At 42.2% G+C, this 17,964-nt stretch overlaps 1 protein-coding gene across 4 annotated transcripts in view; it reads right to left on the bottom strand.

Moving 5' to 3' along the window:
• Positions 1-6,016: 6,016 nt before the first annotated feature.
• Positions 6,017-17,964, bottom strand: part of LOC133114412 (ATP-sensitive inward rectifier potassium channel 12-like) — a 34,775-nt gene continuing 22,827 nt past the window's right edge. For all 4 annotated transcript variants that reach the window (XM_061223762.1, XM_061223763.1, XM_061223760.1 and 1 more), the window contains one exon: positions 6,017-14,340. In XM_061223762.1, the coding sequence (XP_061079746.1) occupies positions 12,883-14,169 (1,287 nt within the window). In that variant the 5' untranslated portion in view covers positions 14,170-14,340 and the 3' untranslated portion in view covers positions 6,017-12,882. The remainder of the gene's footprint in view (positions 14,341-17,964) is intronic.

The following is a 17,964-nucleotide window of genomic DNA, read 5'->3' as shown; positions in this document are numbered from 1 at the left end:
CCAAATTAGGGTTGTAATGAAAACCTACAGGACTGTAGATCTCCAAGAACAGAGTTGGGCAGCCCTGCTATAGATGCAAACTCCTTCATACAACTTGGTTCTAATTTTTTAATGAATGGATATGGATGCACCAAGATTGTTGTAAAACTCATATGCGTGATTAGATTTCTGGTTAAAAATGATTATCATGTAAAGTCTAATCGACTTTCTATTGGGGTAATATCTTGATCCAGTTGTCTCAACGGTACATTTCCTTTGTGTTCTGTTCTCTCCCATGAGCGGCAGAAAGTTGATTTGCCGCCAAGCTAATTGCTTCTAGGACATAAATGTAAAAAATAAAAGCATATTGGTGTTGTGGATCCACAGGGAGCTGTTTTCCAGTTTATTTTATTATGATCCACTAATCATTTTACGCATTAAATGAGATTTAAAAGAAGTTCAGTAAGGCAATATTGTATACTGTATAATATGTAGACCTGTGCTTAGTCTAATAGTCCAATCCCATGATAATTCAGCACCTCTTCAGGGGAAAATGACCAGGGTCTGTCCGATCACTATTTCTTCACCTCCTCAGGAAGAACAGGAGGATGGAGGAATCAAAGAAAAGTTTATTAGGCTTTTAAAGTGGAAAGGCCTTTCTCCTTCAGGCACCAATTTGAAGGAATGTACATTTCAGAAGTGGCAGATGGGGAGATGTGGATGTACAAGGCGATCATTTATACGTCACCCGTTCTGAAAAAATGCTTTTGCAACAGGAGTTTCCTATTTCCTGGCTCCCTCACAGAGCGTTTAACAGGTGGGAATGTCCTTAAAGATGATGGACCTTAATCGACTTCAGGGTCAGTTGAGGAACGAGGATACGATGAAGGATAAAATAATCTATTTGAATGAACCCCCACTTGGCCCCGCCCCCAAGTCTGCTCTGCTTACCCAATCATATAGCAGTGCAGCGCAGGCTCCGCCCCCAGGTCAGGCCTGCCCAATCATTGTCCAAGCCTTCCCAACCTCTCAGTCACGACAGAGTCAGTAATATAATTTACCCAGACTGCACCTCTTTGCCTGGATTATATTCAATAGTCATTTCCTGCAAATTTGTTCTGTGCAGAAAAGAAATTGATACAAAAAACAGCATCATTCTTACTTAACCCTCTGTGTTTTGTGAATATCACCCCTGTAAGGTCCTGCTGGTATATACCATATGTCTTTAACCTACTGTGGATGAAACCTGGGGGCTGAAAAACCCTGATGACTCAGCCAGCCGCTGTGAAATGGGCCGCAGTTTTAAACTGACTAAGAAACCAATTGTGCCGGTGTCAGACAGGATAAAATTGTTCAGTCCTGTATGCTGGGCTCTGTATGACCCTGTCGCACAGATCCAGAAGCCAGTCCATTACCCCTATAAAGCACTATCTCAATCCCCCAATCATTAACCGCTTCAGTGGCCTTGTGCTTAGAGAGACTGTCCTGAGCCCAGCAGGTTGGAGCTCAATCCTGGTTGAGGTTGATGCTGGCTGACTGTTGGGTGTCTGTGTTTTGAGTTACAGGCAGAGGTAATGGCCGTGTCGAGGATGTGTTATTACCTGTGCGCACCGACGTGCTGTTATGGCTCAGAGCTTGGGCACTGCCTTCCCTCTCACAGCAAGGCTGGCGTCTTTGCTGTCTAGTCTGCCAAATACACACACACAGAAACACGCATCTATCTACAGTGCAGTCCGTAAGTATTTTCTGTTCAGCACATTGGATTCGAAATGAGACAATCAATATCAGGTTAAACTGTAGACGGACAGTGTGTATCAGGTTAAAGTGTAGACTGTCACTTTTCATTTGAGGGTATTTTCATTCATATTAGGTCATCCGTGTTGGAATTACATCCCTTTTGATACATAGTCACCCCATTTTAGGCGACCAAAAGTAACTGGACAGTTGGCTTGGCTATTTCTGATTGGTAAGGTGTATTAAATTGCTTCATTATTGCAGGCATAACAACACTTTACAAACTGTGAAAACCACTATACTGTGAAACCCCATATTAATTAACAAGTTTTGTCAATTTGTCTCCTCAATTAAACTTTTCCTTTTCCTATAAACTTTTCCATTAGCCTGAATATTTCAGAAACAGCTATGCATGTCTTGAAAAATAAAAGTCCCATGTGGAGAATAAATATGTTTTTAACTGATAAAATTAAGGAGTGAAGTGAATTTTTCCCCTAATTGCTTTGTAAATGACAAAGCAAGAGCCAAACTTGCATTGTGTTAACACTTCATTCATAAACCAGAAGGCTAGTTTTAGTGACCATGTTTTCACACTTTCACCAATCGCAGGCTGTTGATTTGCCTCAGCCTTTAAATTGATCGGTTAAAAATGTCCCCCGTGTAATCATTTGCAATATAGCACAATGTTCTATGATATGAGAATTATACAATGTATACAATACTTCTACTATGTATACCATTCATAGCTATTTCTAACAATGTCGTGTAAGTAGATAAATAATCCCTCCAAACAGGAAAAGTATAATTGAGACAAATGAACATCTTATTAAAACTATGGAATTACAGTCATTGGCAGAACTGCGTTATTGGCAGCATGAAGACCAGACTCCAAAAGCCAAGAATCAAGGCTAGATACTGAAAGCTTTCTTATACCTGCATTAAGGACAGCTGAGAAGCCAAATTACTTTTGGTCCCCCCCCCCCCCCCCCCATGTTGGGGGATGTCTGTACTGTCATTCCGATCTCTATCTCTATCTCTATCTCTATCTATATCTATGCTGTGCTCTTAGTCTCTGTCAGTGTCACATAACGTTCACACGACCGACCGATGTCTGATCCAGGGTCAGTCGTGTTGGGGGATATGGGTGGGTGCTCTGCTGTACACACAGTGCAGGGTTCTGGATGATCTGCTGTGTTGATGGCTTCCGCTACTCTTCCTGTCGGGAGATGTATCATGCTCCCTGTTAGATAATTCTGTGATAATAGCTTGTTGTATTAATGCTAAGTAGTTTCCTGCATTATTGTAAAACTAATGAAAATAGTCGGCATAATTTCAGAGAGATAGGTTTGATTTTGTAGCTTTTTTTTTAACAATCATACTCTGTGTGGTAGCCTAATATTTGAGTATAGGAAAGCACGGTGAACAGCGAAAGCACGTTCTCATTGCATAGTGCAGTTGCTGAACAGTTTCCCCACAATATAAACAAATAATTATTCCACTGATTATTCCACTATTCCCTGATTACCTTCATGTGTGATCAAATACATAATTGGCAATGGTGGTGCCAAACCGTGAACCACTTTTATGGTTCATGTTCCTCCCCAATTTAAGTTTGAACATTATTAATTAAAATGCTACGCCCATTTATGCTCTCTGGGTAGGCTACTTTATTGTAGACCTTTTTTGTAAGTGAGCAGCTAGTGATTGGTGCCCCACCAGAATTTCTATGCCAAAAACACCTGTGCTTATGTAACTATAAGATAACTAACATCCATATTACTATACCTTATGCCAAAGTGTAGGTAGCTAGTCATACTGTTTCTTGTTTTTAGTAATTTTATTGCAGTACAGTGAGTGTAGTTCACGACCAACGGGATCATGACAAAATTTGGGATATCGCTGGAGCTACTGGGACACTTGGGATATGTGTGATTTCAAGTTCAAAAAGTGAATATTCTATTTGTCAAGTTTGTATAACCTGATATGTGAGTGTGTAATGCAACTGTAAAATTCAGAAGTGGCGCTAGTCTGCTATATTGAGTAAAGCTTTAACTTTGGCGTCTGCCAAATGACTAAAATGTAAAGCATTTTAGCTAACATCAATATTACAATAATATCTTCAATTGCCTCAGGAAAGATAACTTTAGGCTCCATGTCCCTGTAAAACATTAATTAAAATAAGGACCCCTTAATTTCATGCCTGCATGGGAACTGCTTAATTAGGATGATTCTGATAGTTATAGAAAAAACCCTTAACGTTACAATTAAGGTGTATTTCAGCAACTGAACACCTTATAATGTACTTAGATTACCCCTTAGTATTCATTCGATTATTATTATTTAAAGAGTTATTAAAGGACAAATTCCACCCCTTAAAAATAATTTTCCCTTAAAAACTCCCTTAAATAGCTCACTTTTTAAGGTGTAAAATTAAGGAGTTTGGGTTCATAGTGTGTTTACTAAACTTAATGGTTTATTTACAATAAGCTTAATGTTATGTTAACTATGAAGGAAGCAGTCTGCACATCTTCAGAAAGTGTTCTAATCATTGGCCTACTGAACACGCGGCTGTAGTTAACTACAAAAAAAAAGTTAATGATGTTGCTTATAAAATGACCACCATTTTATAAGCAATAACTTGAGGCCGTGATATACAGTATTGTCAATATAGTCGCGGCTATATTGGGGTTGCAGGCACTCCGCTTCACGTTGTGCCTAACGACGCCCTTTAGCCGTGACTACATTCACAGTACACGCATTTATTTAATTTATTTACCAGAGACAGCGCACATGAATCATTTAATAACATTTTCAGGTTCAACGTCAGTGTAAATGCGCCAGAGTTAGCAAATGAGCTAATTTCAGCACGGCGTCTCGTGCCTTACTGCTTAATCGCAACAACCCCCGCCCACTAGTTGAGCGTGTGCAGCCAGAGCGTGCCGCTTCCTGGACAGCTTGCACAGACAGACTGTGGGCTCCCGAACGAACAGGAGGGTGCGCAGCTGGGCACTAAGACAAGCCCAGATTCGATAGGAGATATTGGGGCCCATCAACGCACTGGAACAGTGCTGTAACAGAATGAGATGCCCAGTAGCCCCCCCCCCCCCCCCCTTGCAGAACCAATATTTTATTTTATTTTATTTATTAAATATTTTATTAAATAAATTTTATTAAATCCCAGCCTGAGAGGTACCCTTGGTTGGTATCTGTAACTGGAACCCCGATTTGCGTGAGAGAAGACCCCCTGGGTCTATTCATAGAAGGATACTGTCGGCAGAGTTTGAAATGCGAGTGGCAGGGGGCGTGTCCCTCACCCCACCAATCCATTCCCAGCAGGAATCCTGGCCCGGGGCTCGGTGGAACATTCTCTGCGGGGAACGCTATCTGTGGCTTTCCCAGGTAACGGTCCGCTTTGCTTGAACACCTTTGCAGGGATTGGCTGGCGGTGGTATAAATGCGTCTGATGGGAGGCAGGGCTTGAAGTCCTTTCCAAAACTGGTGGCTCTTCTTGCACTCCATCCTGCCCCCTGCGTGAACTTTTTTCCATATTTAATCCTGTCTACGTTTCTTTGTTTTTGTTCATGTACAAATCCCACCTACAGCATAATGATATGTTAGGGGCAGCCTGTAGCCTACTGGCTAGGGTAGTGAGTGAGTGAGACCCCAAAGGTTGGTGGTTCAAATCTGGATGTAGCCAGGGTAGAATTTGTACACCTGTTGGGTCCTTGGGCAAGGCTCTTAACCTCGCATTGCTCCAGGGGGGATTGTCCCCTGCTTAGTTTAATCAACTGTAAGTGGCTTTGGATAAGTGTCAGCTAAATAACAAATTATGTATCATTTGAAAATGAAGTTCATTATGACCATGCTATGCTATGAGTCAAATTTGCTAATTCAATGTCATTGGTCTGACTGCAACGTTATACTGCTATCTGTCAGGATACTTATTGACACAGTTGTGGTTGAAGTTTCCAACATAGAAATGAAAACTTTTGGACTTACAGGCTGCGTACCTAATATTGTTATATCATTATACCATACCTAGCTTGTCTTGTGTAGGGTTGGTTGGCGGTAAAACCTTTCACAGTGAGAGTAACAAAAAGCCAGCTAATATATAGAAAAAGATAAAGGGGCAACACTAACTGAATTAGCACTATGTATTAAGTACAAGCGAACTTCAAACATTTCTGTGAAATAATTATATTTTGAAACATTCATGTGCTTTTTCCGCATATTTTCGTGTGACAATGAAGGTTTCAATACAAGATTTCATCTTTTGTTAAAATAAAGCAATCACACAAAAACATCCCAGTATAAGCTTTTTTTATTTTAATCTGGGCACGGAGGAAGACTTCTACAGAGGTGAAGGCCATCCTTTTAAGAGAGGTGCCAGTTTTAATGACAAGCTTCTGTAGTGAAACAAAATATAGGAACTCCTAACTGAGACAAAAGACACATCTTGATCTGTTTAATAGCTGCTTTGCTTTCTGTTTTTTGTCATTGAATACAATAGCTCAGAAAACCATTCGTTTCACAAGGATGAAAGAAGGTTCTAGGCTTTCCTCGGCTTTTACTACAACCCGAGTAATCGCAGTGAATATTTTTCCAAGCAATATTTTACTTTTAAGGATCCCAAGCTTCTTTTCCTACCTTATCCAAACCAAATACTTAAATATTTACAAATAAATTCAACCAGTTACAAAAATAGATGTATATTTCATTTAATATTGAGTGAGAGTCTACGTGCCATATGCTTTCCATATACTATTTAATGCATTTCCTTCGTGGGAAATAGTGGGATCATAAGAAGTGAAATGTAACTTTATTCTAGAGCATTCAATAGAAAGCGCAACAGTGTTTTACGATCCCCTGAAACACGAGAAGCTGATGAAGCTTCCATGTTTACTCCTTGAGGTGATCCATCAACAATAGAAGAGGTCTCATCAGTAAGAACAAAGGTTTTTCACAACAGGATACCAGGGCCTTCTCAGAAGGCAATGCAAAGCTCCGGATAGCTCAGCAGCAACAAAAGGTCTCTTCACCTGGAACAAGACACCTTTTATCCCCACGTTTCTGAAGGGTAACTTGAATTGCAGTTGATGTTCATGACGAAAACTAATTTGGCCAACGTTATCTACAGTAAGGGATTCTGGGAGGGATATCGTTTTCTCAGTATTTACTTCTTTGCAATTTTCCTTGATTACATTTGATCCAAGTCTTTACATGAACAAGAATACATGTATGGGTGGCAGACAGTCCATGGATGCTTCTCAATCTTTGAACATGATGAATATGAATATGAAGGATTAGTGAATGTGGATCTCATGGTGACTTATGCTTTGTTGTCGACCAGCTGAGGACACATAACCTGGGCAAACAGGAGATATAAATAGCATTTATCCCTCTGTCGCAAAGCGTTGAAGCTTCCTTGGCTTTCCCAAAAGGTTTCCCACCATGTGAGGATTCCTGTTGACCCACACCACGGATTCGGATGACAGCGTGATCATGGCCAAAGCAGTCAACTACATTCAAAGCAAGGACAAATTAAATCTGGCGATAAAAATCCAGCCAAAGGCTACTAAAGACAAAATATTCCACTTCGACAGAATTACCAAAAAAATGTATCGTCCAGCGACAGAGCATCGCTGCGACTGGTGACATGCAATAGATGTCGCTGGTCACAGTGGCTTTTGGTTTATATTCTGGGCAACTGTGGTGCGTTTATACTTTCTGCTAAGGACAACGACCACAGTCTATGTCAGGCGACAATATAACTTTCACAAACGTTCTGCAATTTTAGTCAAGCGGCACTGTTGCTGGACTACAGTTAAAATGTCAAAATGTATTTTTACTCTGATACCTTGCCAAGCTTACTGTAAGTAGCACACAACTTTTGTTGTAAAAGAAGATGACAGCAGAAGCTTAGAGGCTGCTGGTCGATAGGAGAGTATACTGGCGAGATAGCCCCCTGGCATTTGCCTGCCCACACTGTTAAAAATCTTTAAAATGTCTTTAATATGTTTACTTAAGTGTTCCTTTTTTTAATAGCGGGATATACCATATATGGTGCTGAAAATGGGGTGACATTGGCTCAGGAGGTAAGGGCAGTCGTCTGGCATAGTTGCCAGTTCGATCCCGTCCTGGGTGTGGTTCCCATCTTTGAACAAAACACCTAACCCCCTGACTGGCTGGTTGGTGGAGAATTTCATGACTTTCTCATTGAGCTGTTTTTTTTGTGTGCATATGAATAACAATGAAGTGAATTCAAGTGATAATGGAGATTAACCTTCACCCGTATACATGTGCAGGTCAGGAAGGTACTGCATCATCCTTGCTAGATCCAGCCAATACTCAAACCAACACCAACAGCTGTGACCGTGCTTCCGAGGTGAGGATGTTCTGTTTGGGTTCACAACCTTTCTGTTCACTATCATGGACCGGGAGGGGCTCGTCCAAACAGTCATAAGAGATTCAGTACAGTAACTACAGCCATGCAGTGGTAAATAAACATTATTCACAACAGAACTTTAAAGGGGCCGAGCAACATATCAACCAGATGAGTATTATAGAATATTGTGATGGAATTGATGGAATGAAGGTCCGGTACTTATTGCTCAGTATCTCATAATCTACTGTGTGTTTATACCATAGAGTTATTGCAGACTGACTGTGGCAGCTTGGATTCAAGGGGCACAACTCAACAGCAGAATCACTGCGCTCATAGCCCTGTTGCTAACCTTCCATGTTGCACAGATGAGCCTTCATAATTTATTTACATTTTTTTTTTGAATGCCTAAACCAGGGGTTGCTAATGTACTGGACAGCCATGGACGAAGGTTCTTTGCTCCAAGTCTTAATTAAAGGAACATAAAAGCATCTGTAACGGTATAATTGGTAATAATGTGACTGGAGCTGTCTGCCGAGTGGGAACATGGTGTGCCAGACTCCCAGCTCCCTGTAAGCTGTTAATTGAACATATGAAGCAGTATAAATGCAGATGCTGTGGTGTAAATCTGAAAGAGCTAGTCTGGCTGCTGCTTCTACAAGATCACAGCTGAGGCCTGTTCCAGAGGGCTAGTGAAGTACATTACATTGATATCTGTTAAATTTCATTTAAACATACTGCTCCTCTGGGTACTTGCACTTTAGATTAATTGTTCAAGTTGTGGAGGATGTTCCAGAACAGATTTGTGGAGATATGTGGAGTGGTCCATCTGTGGTTTTATATAAACAGTAACAGTTTAATAGCTACAGTTGTATGCAGAAATGTGGGCACCTCTGGTCTAAAAGCCTTTTACAATGAATATCTTGGAGAACAGAACCAAACCTGAACTGTACATGGTACAGAGTTAGACTTGATGCATTTCTGCTCATTTTAAAGCAAGGTTGCTTTTTATTTTTACTGTTTATAAAAATATAAAAGGGCCCTGTGCAAAAGGTGACTCAGGTGATTCACTCGTTAGGGCTTCAATGAGTCATATAAATCCAGGGTTGAACTTTTTATTCTGAAGTAACATCTGGTGGTAACAACCACAGGATCCTCTAAACAGTCCAAGGATGTCAGAATGAAGATGGTTCATTTCCACCAATAAGGAGAAGGCTACAAAAAAACTTCAAACTGCCTGTTTCCACTGTCAGTAAAATTATTAGAAAATGGAAGATAAATGGAACAGTTGAAGTCAAGGCAAGGTCTGGAAGATGTTCTGATAGAATGGCCTGAGACCTGGTGAGAAATGCTCAGAAGAAACCTACACATCACTGCAAAACAGAAACAAAAGTAGCAGGCGTAGGTCAAGCTGTTCACAGGACAACAATACAACGTACTTTAAACAACAAAGACCTACATGGCAGAAGACAAAAAGCTTCTGAAGTGACCACAGTCCCCAGACTTGAATATTATTGAAAATCTGTGGAGATATTTTCTGAAATGCCGTACATGCAAGGAGGCCGAAGAATGTTTCTGAGCTAGAGGTGTTCGGCCAGGAAGAATGGGAGAAAAAGCGAGAATTGAAAGTCTCTTAGCTGGCTATAGGAAGAGTTTGCAAGCTGTTATAGTTACCTGAGTTACAAAGTAGTAAGTGACAGGGTTCCCCAACTTTTGCACAGGACTTTTGCCTTTTTCCTGTTTTTTTTTATTTTGGAACTGTAAAAATGAAAAGAAAAAAGTAATCTTGCTTTAAGATGTGAAGAAATGTTTAACTTTGTCCCATTTCGAGGTCAGGTTTGCTACTATTCACCAAGCTATTAGTTGTAAAAGGCTTTTTGACCATGAGTGCCCAAATTTCTGCATACGACTATATGTACCTTGAATTGTTTCATGATCTTTCGACAACAAGCATTTTACAGTAGTCTTGTTATAAGATGTAAGATCTTAAGCAAGTATTTTCTACTTGAGAGAAAAAAAAAAGTTGTCTTAAGTTAGTGTTTGCTTGACAAGGGAAATCTTCTCAAATCTTGAAATGAGTAAAACTGTCTTACCTTAGTGGCAATATTTTCATCTTATTTAGCAAAAAAGTTAAATAAGATTTCTCTCAATATAAGACTAAAATACCAGAATGTGGATTTTGTCCTTACTTGCAGATATTTGTTCTTTGCATCTCATATTAAACCCCTGAAGGCAAAGCCTTTTTATCAATTAATGGTGGTGTAACATTATCAAGAACATTGCTAAATCCATGCATTAATTCCAGTCAAAATCTGCAACTTGCTTTTATATCACCAATGTAAGGAAACCGATGGCTACCTATAAACAAATAAAAAAATTTTCCCCAAACAAAAGAAGCAGCCAACCTACAGGTTCAACCTTTAAATAAAGTCCAGAATTCAAGTTCCTTTTTTGCAACCAATACAAAACTCTCCCAGACAACTTTGATATCGAGCTACTGTATTCATTTGAGCTAGTCTAGCCTCTGGCATCCTTGGTTAATCGATGGGTATCTGTAAGATACGTCTTAGCAGGGTGGCCTCTGATCCAGGTCTTCCACTGGACATTAAGGATTTCTTAATTCACTCTCTCTGAACGGGATAGGAGTCATTTTACAATTAGCACTCTTTCTTTCGCTCTTCCAGTCGATTTGAATTTTATTTCTACTTTTAAAGAGGTCAAACTCAGTGTTATACATACTGTACTTATGACATAATTACATTATTCACTACATATTTCATTGTACCTTATTTTAGATATGCACTAATCTGATGGCTGTTATTGTATTATGGTTGTGGAGCATGAAACATAACTTGTCCCTTTGTAATGAAGTGATTTCAGGCTATTTAAAACAGACCTGTTTCAGATTAAGATCCCATTTAAGTCCTGCTACAGGTGCTATTTTTTCTGCAGTTAGTGAACAAACAAGCAGTAGATTTATAATGCAGTTCTATGTTACAACACAGAGCATATGTTTCCTGATCACATAGTGATTGTGCATAGAGACGTCATGAATTGAGTTACTATCAGTGTCAGCACTGGATTGTCTTCTTGCGTTCCTGCCATTTTAGTGGCAGAACAGCAAAGTACTCTTTGATATATGATTCATACATACTTAATGGACATATATCACTGTATACAATTGAATTCATTGAAATGGGGTCATGAAAAAACATCACGTTTTGACTTGAGGTATATGTTAATTTAAAGGGCTAATGTGTTAAGCAAATTTTAAATCCTCTTATGATTTTAAATGAAATTGACTCTAAGAATTAATAAAAGCCAGCGGTCACAAAAAAAACACTTTGGCTGTGAGTCCTGGCTTCTCATCACTCACTGAAATCATCTTCCGGTGCCTTTCTTGTTGTTTTTCAGTTCAAGTATGAAGTAAATCCCACAAAGAGATAAATTGGGTGAGCATGGATGAGAGTGGCTGCACTGTTTGCTTAAACCCAGGTTTAAGAGGTTTCTTCCAGTCTGTTTCATGTTCTTTTGAACAAATCTTAAAAACCATTAAGTGCATCCAGCATTCTTGCGTCTGTTTCCTACTGGTTCCTACTTGAGTACATGATTTATATGAGCTGGATTTGTATTCATTTGTCATCAAATGCACGGAGAATAGATTTTTCACTCTGAGGGCTGAACTGCATCAATAAGCATGGGAAGAAATATACCTGCAATCGTATTGCAAATTAGATATTCATTGCTGCATCTTTGATAATTCTGACCATAACCTTTAGCATTCATATGCTCCTATCTTAGTTTGAATGTGCTGTTTAACCCCACTTAAAGGTACAATAGGTCATTTCGGACTTCCAACAGTCAAGAGAGGAATTGCAGCAACAAACACCATCAAACCACAACACTGTTTATCCCACCCCTGTAAATGCGCTGATGTTCATACACCATTGGGCTGTGGTAATCAGAACCAATTTTCAACCAGTGAGCTTGAATTATTGTACAGCTATACAATGTTTTAGTACAAGCTGTCAGTCCATCAACTGTATATTTTGAAACCCGAATTAGGACTAAAAATACAGGCAGAGGGTGAGTCAACATGTCAGTGAGCCTTTTTCAATTATAGGAAGGGATTTACAATGGTCTTGTAACAATGTTTCAATACAAAAATCTTACCTATTGTACCTTTAAGGGACATTTTCTACAGTGTTGTGCTCAGTGACACGTGGCTATGGATTTATATGGTTCACTAGCTGCTTAGTGCTGCAGTACAAATACACCACCCACCACCATGCTTTAGGTTATTCAGCACTTCTGTATGTGCAGACTGGTGTACCTTACCACCGCCAATACTACAGTCATGTGTGTACTACAAACATGTGTATGAATAACAAATTGATTTGATTTCTTTAAAATAATACTCCACACAAAACAACTTATCTAAGCAAATCTATTTACATATTAAATATGAGACAGCCTTCTCCCTTTTTTTTAAATATCTGAAATCATTGTTCATTGTATTATATAAAGCTTTCTGCTGGACTTGTGAAAAAATAAAAGGGTCTTTTTCTGACCATTTTCTTTGTCGCCCATTCTTGATATCTCTCTGAATATCTCTCTCTGATATCCTTGTTTTCTAGTCTTACTTCAGTTTCTCCCCAGATACTGCCTGTCTTGACTCTATTGCAGCAGGCATAATTCTCATATGGCACTTGCATTGTTCTGTATGTATTCATGATAAAACAACAAAATAAACCAAGAAATGACTAATAATGAGGCTGACGTCAGGGTCATATTTCTGATTCTCTCCGGTATGGCCTCTGATCCAGAGGTAGAGTAACCTGAAGTCTCTCCAGCTCCGGCCGGCTGTTGCCACCTTCGTCTCGGACCCTCTCGCCACCTTCCTCATCCTCCTCGTCCCTGTTGATGAAGGCGAGTTCGTTTTCGTAGCAGAAGGAGTTGGCGCTGGGGACCAGGAACTTGTTCTCCACCAAGTCCTTGGCACTGCAGCGAGGGGTGGAGGGCACCTCGAAGGTCTTGTGAAAGTGGGCGTAGTCCACTTTGTACTGGCTCCTCTCTTCGAAGAGGACCGGCTCGAACCTGTAGCCCCACAGGATCTCGCTGGACAGGTACGAGCTGCGCGCCTGCGTGGTCATCGCCGTGGCCTCTACCATCCCCTCCAAGATGACCACGATCTCGAAGTCGGACGTTTCCAGGTCCTGCTTGCTGATGCCGAACAGGGGGCTCTCGTCGTCGATCTCGTGGAGGATGGTGATGGGCGAAACCAGGAAGATGCGGTCGATGCCCTTGTCGTAGCCGACGTTAATGTCTATTTGGTCGAGCGGTATGTACTCGCCTTCCTCGGTGATCCGGGCCTTGATCAGCTGCGCCCGGACGTGGGCCTCCACGATGTGGCTCTTCCGGAGGTTTCCGACCCGCCACATGAGGCACAGTTTCCCGTCGCGCATGGCGATGACGGCGTTGTGGCTGAAGAGCAGGGTCTGCGCCCGCTTCTTGGGCCGCGCCATCTTGGCCATGATGGCGCCGATCATGAAGGAGTCGATGATGCAGCCCACAATGGACTGGAAGACCACCATGAACACGGCCAGCGGGCACTCCTCCGTGACGCAGCGGAAGCCGTACCCGATGGTGGTCTGCGTCTCGATGGAGAAGAGAAAGGCCGCCACAAAGCCGTTGACCTGCATCACGCAGGGCGTGAAGTTCTCGTCCCCGCCGGGCCTGTCCAGGTCCCCGTGGACCAGGGCGATGAGCCAGAAGGCCAGGCCAAAGGCCAACCAGGACGCGATGAAGGCCAGCGTGAAGATGATGAACATGTAGCGCCAGCGGATGTCCACGCAGGTGGTGAACATGTCCGAGAGGTAGCGCTGGGACTTGTCGTCCATGTGGGAGAAGTGGACATTGCACTGGCCGTTCTTCCGGACGAAGCGGTTGCGGCACTTCTGCCGGGTGTGGATCTTGCCGTTGCCGAAGCCGTTGACCCCGGGCATGGTGGTGACGCGCGGGCCCCCTTCCTCCGACGAGACGACGCTGTAGCGGCCGACCCCGCCCACGCTCATCACTCGCAGGGGCCCGGGCGGCTGGGGGCCAGGGCGTCGTGCGGCATTGAGCTCCCAGGGGGCGCCGATGAGCCCATGGACGGTGACGGAAGGAGCCGCTCGCTGTGCTGGGGATACGCTTGCGGCCGGGACCCTTGTGCAAGGCGGTATCTGCGCAGCCTTCCAACAAGCCTGTAGGAGAAAAGATTATTCAAATCAATCATCAGGCTCTGATTCAGTCAGAAACATGGCAATATAGCAGATCGTGTGTGCAGGAAATACGAATTTTGTCGAGTTTTGATGATTTTGGAAGAACGCTTTAGAGCTACACATTCCCTGCTGGTTGATTGGTGTGAAAGCAAGGTTGCTCCTTTTGTTTGAATGCGTTTCATGTGCTGACCTGCCAACCCCATACTGCTCTTATGTTTAACAAGTAAGAAACAGAATGTCCTGTACATCACTGCATGTCTCAGTTCTTCCAAAAATATTCAGCAGAAAAAGGTTGGTACAGTCAGTGTCTGTTGATCAACAGGTTTCTGAAATCCCCATCTGGCATGTTATCATATGAGTATTTTTGGTCTGCTACAAATGGCTTTTGAAACGGAAAACACAGACGTAAGATTTCTGAAATAATAATGCCGGAAGCAGACTCTCGTTCTTTGATGTTTCAGTCATTTAACCCAAACCCCTAAAAAACCACAACGCTGCATGGGGGAGCGCGTTGTCCTGTTTAATATCACTTCCAAATGTGACTGGTTGAATTGGTTGATGGGGTGTAAAATACAAAACAAACAATGAGTGGGTGGAAGAATAAGTGATCCTTGTGTAATTTGAGAACACAGTACCCTCTGTGTCTGCTGAGGACTAAAACAGAGAGACTGCACACTCTGCCCATGTAGGCTCCATGGGGTGGTAGGGGGTATATAAGCACTGGTTTGTGTGTGCTTGTATGTTCACTGGCAGCTTTTACATTTTGCTGTCATTTCGCAGATGCTTTTAATCCGAAGCGAATTACAAGTGCATAGGTTCTTCAACAAGTTCATCACAAAAAAAACCCATCACATCCATAAATGGCAAAACACACATGAACATTAAATGTACGGTTTGTTGAAACCTCTGTGAATTGCACTTTTAATAAATGACGACTTGTCTTGATATTGTACTATTTAGTGCAGTAGTATTGCTGTGCATTTAGTGCAATAATTTCTATAACTTTCCAGAATTCAGACCCACTGACAGGCACACACAAACACACTGACAGGCTCACACTGACAAGCACAGACAGACGCACTGGTGAGCACACACAGACCCACTGACACAGAGTTTATCAGAAGCATTTTATTTCCTGGACATTTCTTGCAGTTTTCCCACGCATCTTAGATGTGTGTACGTGTTTGTTTTCAGTCTTGTGGTATACAAAAATCATAACTAGCAAATGGCACTGTCATTTTTGTCTCTCGATTTGTTCACAAATCGCAGCATTGCCCAGAGCTGGGACAGTGTTCAGCTGTGTCATGGTGCCGTTCTGTTGAATGTGTCGCCATGGCAGGTGTGTTTGCTCCAGCTCCATTACTGGCTCAAACATCACAGATGACTGCATTTGCTGCATCATCACAGGCCCTGCCATCCCTGCATCATCACTGACCCTGCATCATCACTGACCCTGCCATCCCTGCATCATCACTGACCCCGCCATCCCTGCATCATCACTGACCCTGCCATCCCTGCATCATCACTGACCCCGCCATCCCTGCATCATCACTGACCCTGCATCATCACTGACCCTGCCATCCCTGCATCATCACTGACCCTGCCATCCCTGCATCATCACTGACCCCGCCATCCCTGCATCATCACTGACCCTGCATCATCACTGACCCTGCCATCCCTGCATCATCACTGACCCTGCATCATCACTGACCCTGTCATCCCTGCATCATCACTGACCCCGCCATCCCTGCATCATCACTGACCCTGCATCATCACTGACCCTGCCATCCCTGCATCATCACTGACCCTGCATCATCACTGACCCTGTCATCCCTGCATCATCACTGACCCTGTCATCCCTGCATCATCACTGACCCCGCCATCCCTGTTCCCTGCATCATCACAGACTTTGCAGAGACAATCTGCTCTGGGGACAGCAAAAGGTGAACTTCACACTGTTTCTTTTTGGCTTTACTTTCCACTTTATTTTAGATTTTAAAGTCACCCGGATTTGAGTTGTAATCATGGTGATCTGTTCTTTCTTGGTCTGTAATGGATGTCATTAGATGGTTTGTTGCTCGATCACAGAATGGAATTAAGGCAGGAAACAAACCCTAAATAAAGAAGTAGACAAAACATGCAAAAAAGTACAGTGTTTTTTTCTCCCCCCCCCCCCTCCCCATTTTTTTCAAATGATCATTTTTCTCTTCAAGCTACTGGTTCCCTGCCCTTGTGGGCACACAGACCTAATCCCCAGTCCATTAAGGTCGGTCTAATTGCCACTTTCTTAAACCATTTAGCAGCAAATCATTTAGCTGTAAGCCGCGTTAACAGCTTTTCTTTGTGCCGGAGAGCACACCCCTCAGAAGGCTTGATTAATGCATGCGGATGTTTAATAGAGATTTCTTACTCCTTGTTGCATCAAGCAGCGTTACCTCGGCAACACGTTTTGCAGTTTTTCGCCCCTCTTCCAGTCTTCCGCGGGAATAAGCACAGGTTAAAGAAGCCTATAAAAACTGGGAGACTCTGATTACACCGTTTATCGCACGCAGGCTGTTTTACCTTAGTACCCGCTAGCACACAGCTAGCACTATACTGAGAAATCATAGTTAGGGGAAGACAATGTTAGCAATCCTGGCTTGATTGGTCGAAGCTGACAGGAAGTTGACCGTAATGCAAATGATAAGTGTCAAACCTCTAAGTGGATAGGTCACAGCAGCAGAAGTCTAAAATAAGTCTAAAAAATTACTCTAATAAATACATAATAAGGTACTCACTGAGTGTATATTGCCTGCACAATGCCACTTTCAAAAGTTACTATGCTATACGGTATATCATGGATCATAAGGGACACCATTATAAGGTATTATGTAGGTTGTGTTACGGTTGGCATGGATCTTCTGTCCGTTTCTTTTAGCTTTGTTTTCATTTGGACATTGTGGTCAACCACCTCGTTAGAAGTCATTGACAACACCTGAGTTTGCTGCCCAGTTGGGATAAAATGGGGTTGACTGCAGGGTTTATCCTGGTTTTGGAGAGGCAGCGTCTTCAGCGATCTCCTGGTATTTTAGTGGTATTTGGTTGGTTCTTTGTTTTGGGATATGGGGGGATGATGCCATCACCCAACCTTGGTTTACTTCCTCCATTTGTTTCTGTGACTCCATTCTTCTCCCTTTGCTTTGGGTAGACTTTTCTGTTGGTCTCTCCTTTGGTAGAATGAGTGGGCAGCCACGGGGTGCACCGATGTTCCCCCGGTCATCTTTTCGAACCCGTTTGACCGTTTCATGAGGGGAATACAACAGTTGTCTTTTGGAGAATTTCGCTGTGGCACTAAGAAGATGATATTTAGTGATATATAGTCAGCTCCATAAGTCTTGGGATGTGTTTTTTATTGATTTGGTTCTTTCATCAACAATGCCATAATATTTGGGACAGATGGCTTCACAGGCGTTCAACTGCTACCTTAGAGCAGGTATAAGAGAGCTCTCAGCATCTTATCTAAATTCTAGGCTTTTGTTTGCCTCTGCAGTCTGTTATTGGCGGTTGTCGACATAAGAATCAGAGTTGTGCCAGTGAAAGTCAAGGAAGCCATTATGATGCTGAGAA

Source organism: Conger conger, chromosome 16 (assembly GCF_963514075.1).
Source record: "Conger conger chromosome 16, fConCon1.1, whole genome shotgun sequence".
Lineage (NCBI taxonomy): Eukaryota > Metazoa > Chordata > Actinopteri > Anguilliformes > Congridae > Conger > Conger conger.
This window is presented reverse-complemented; position numbering and strand designations above follow the sequence as displayed.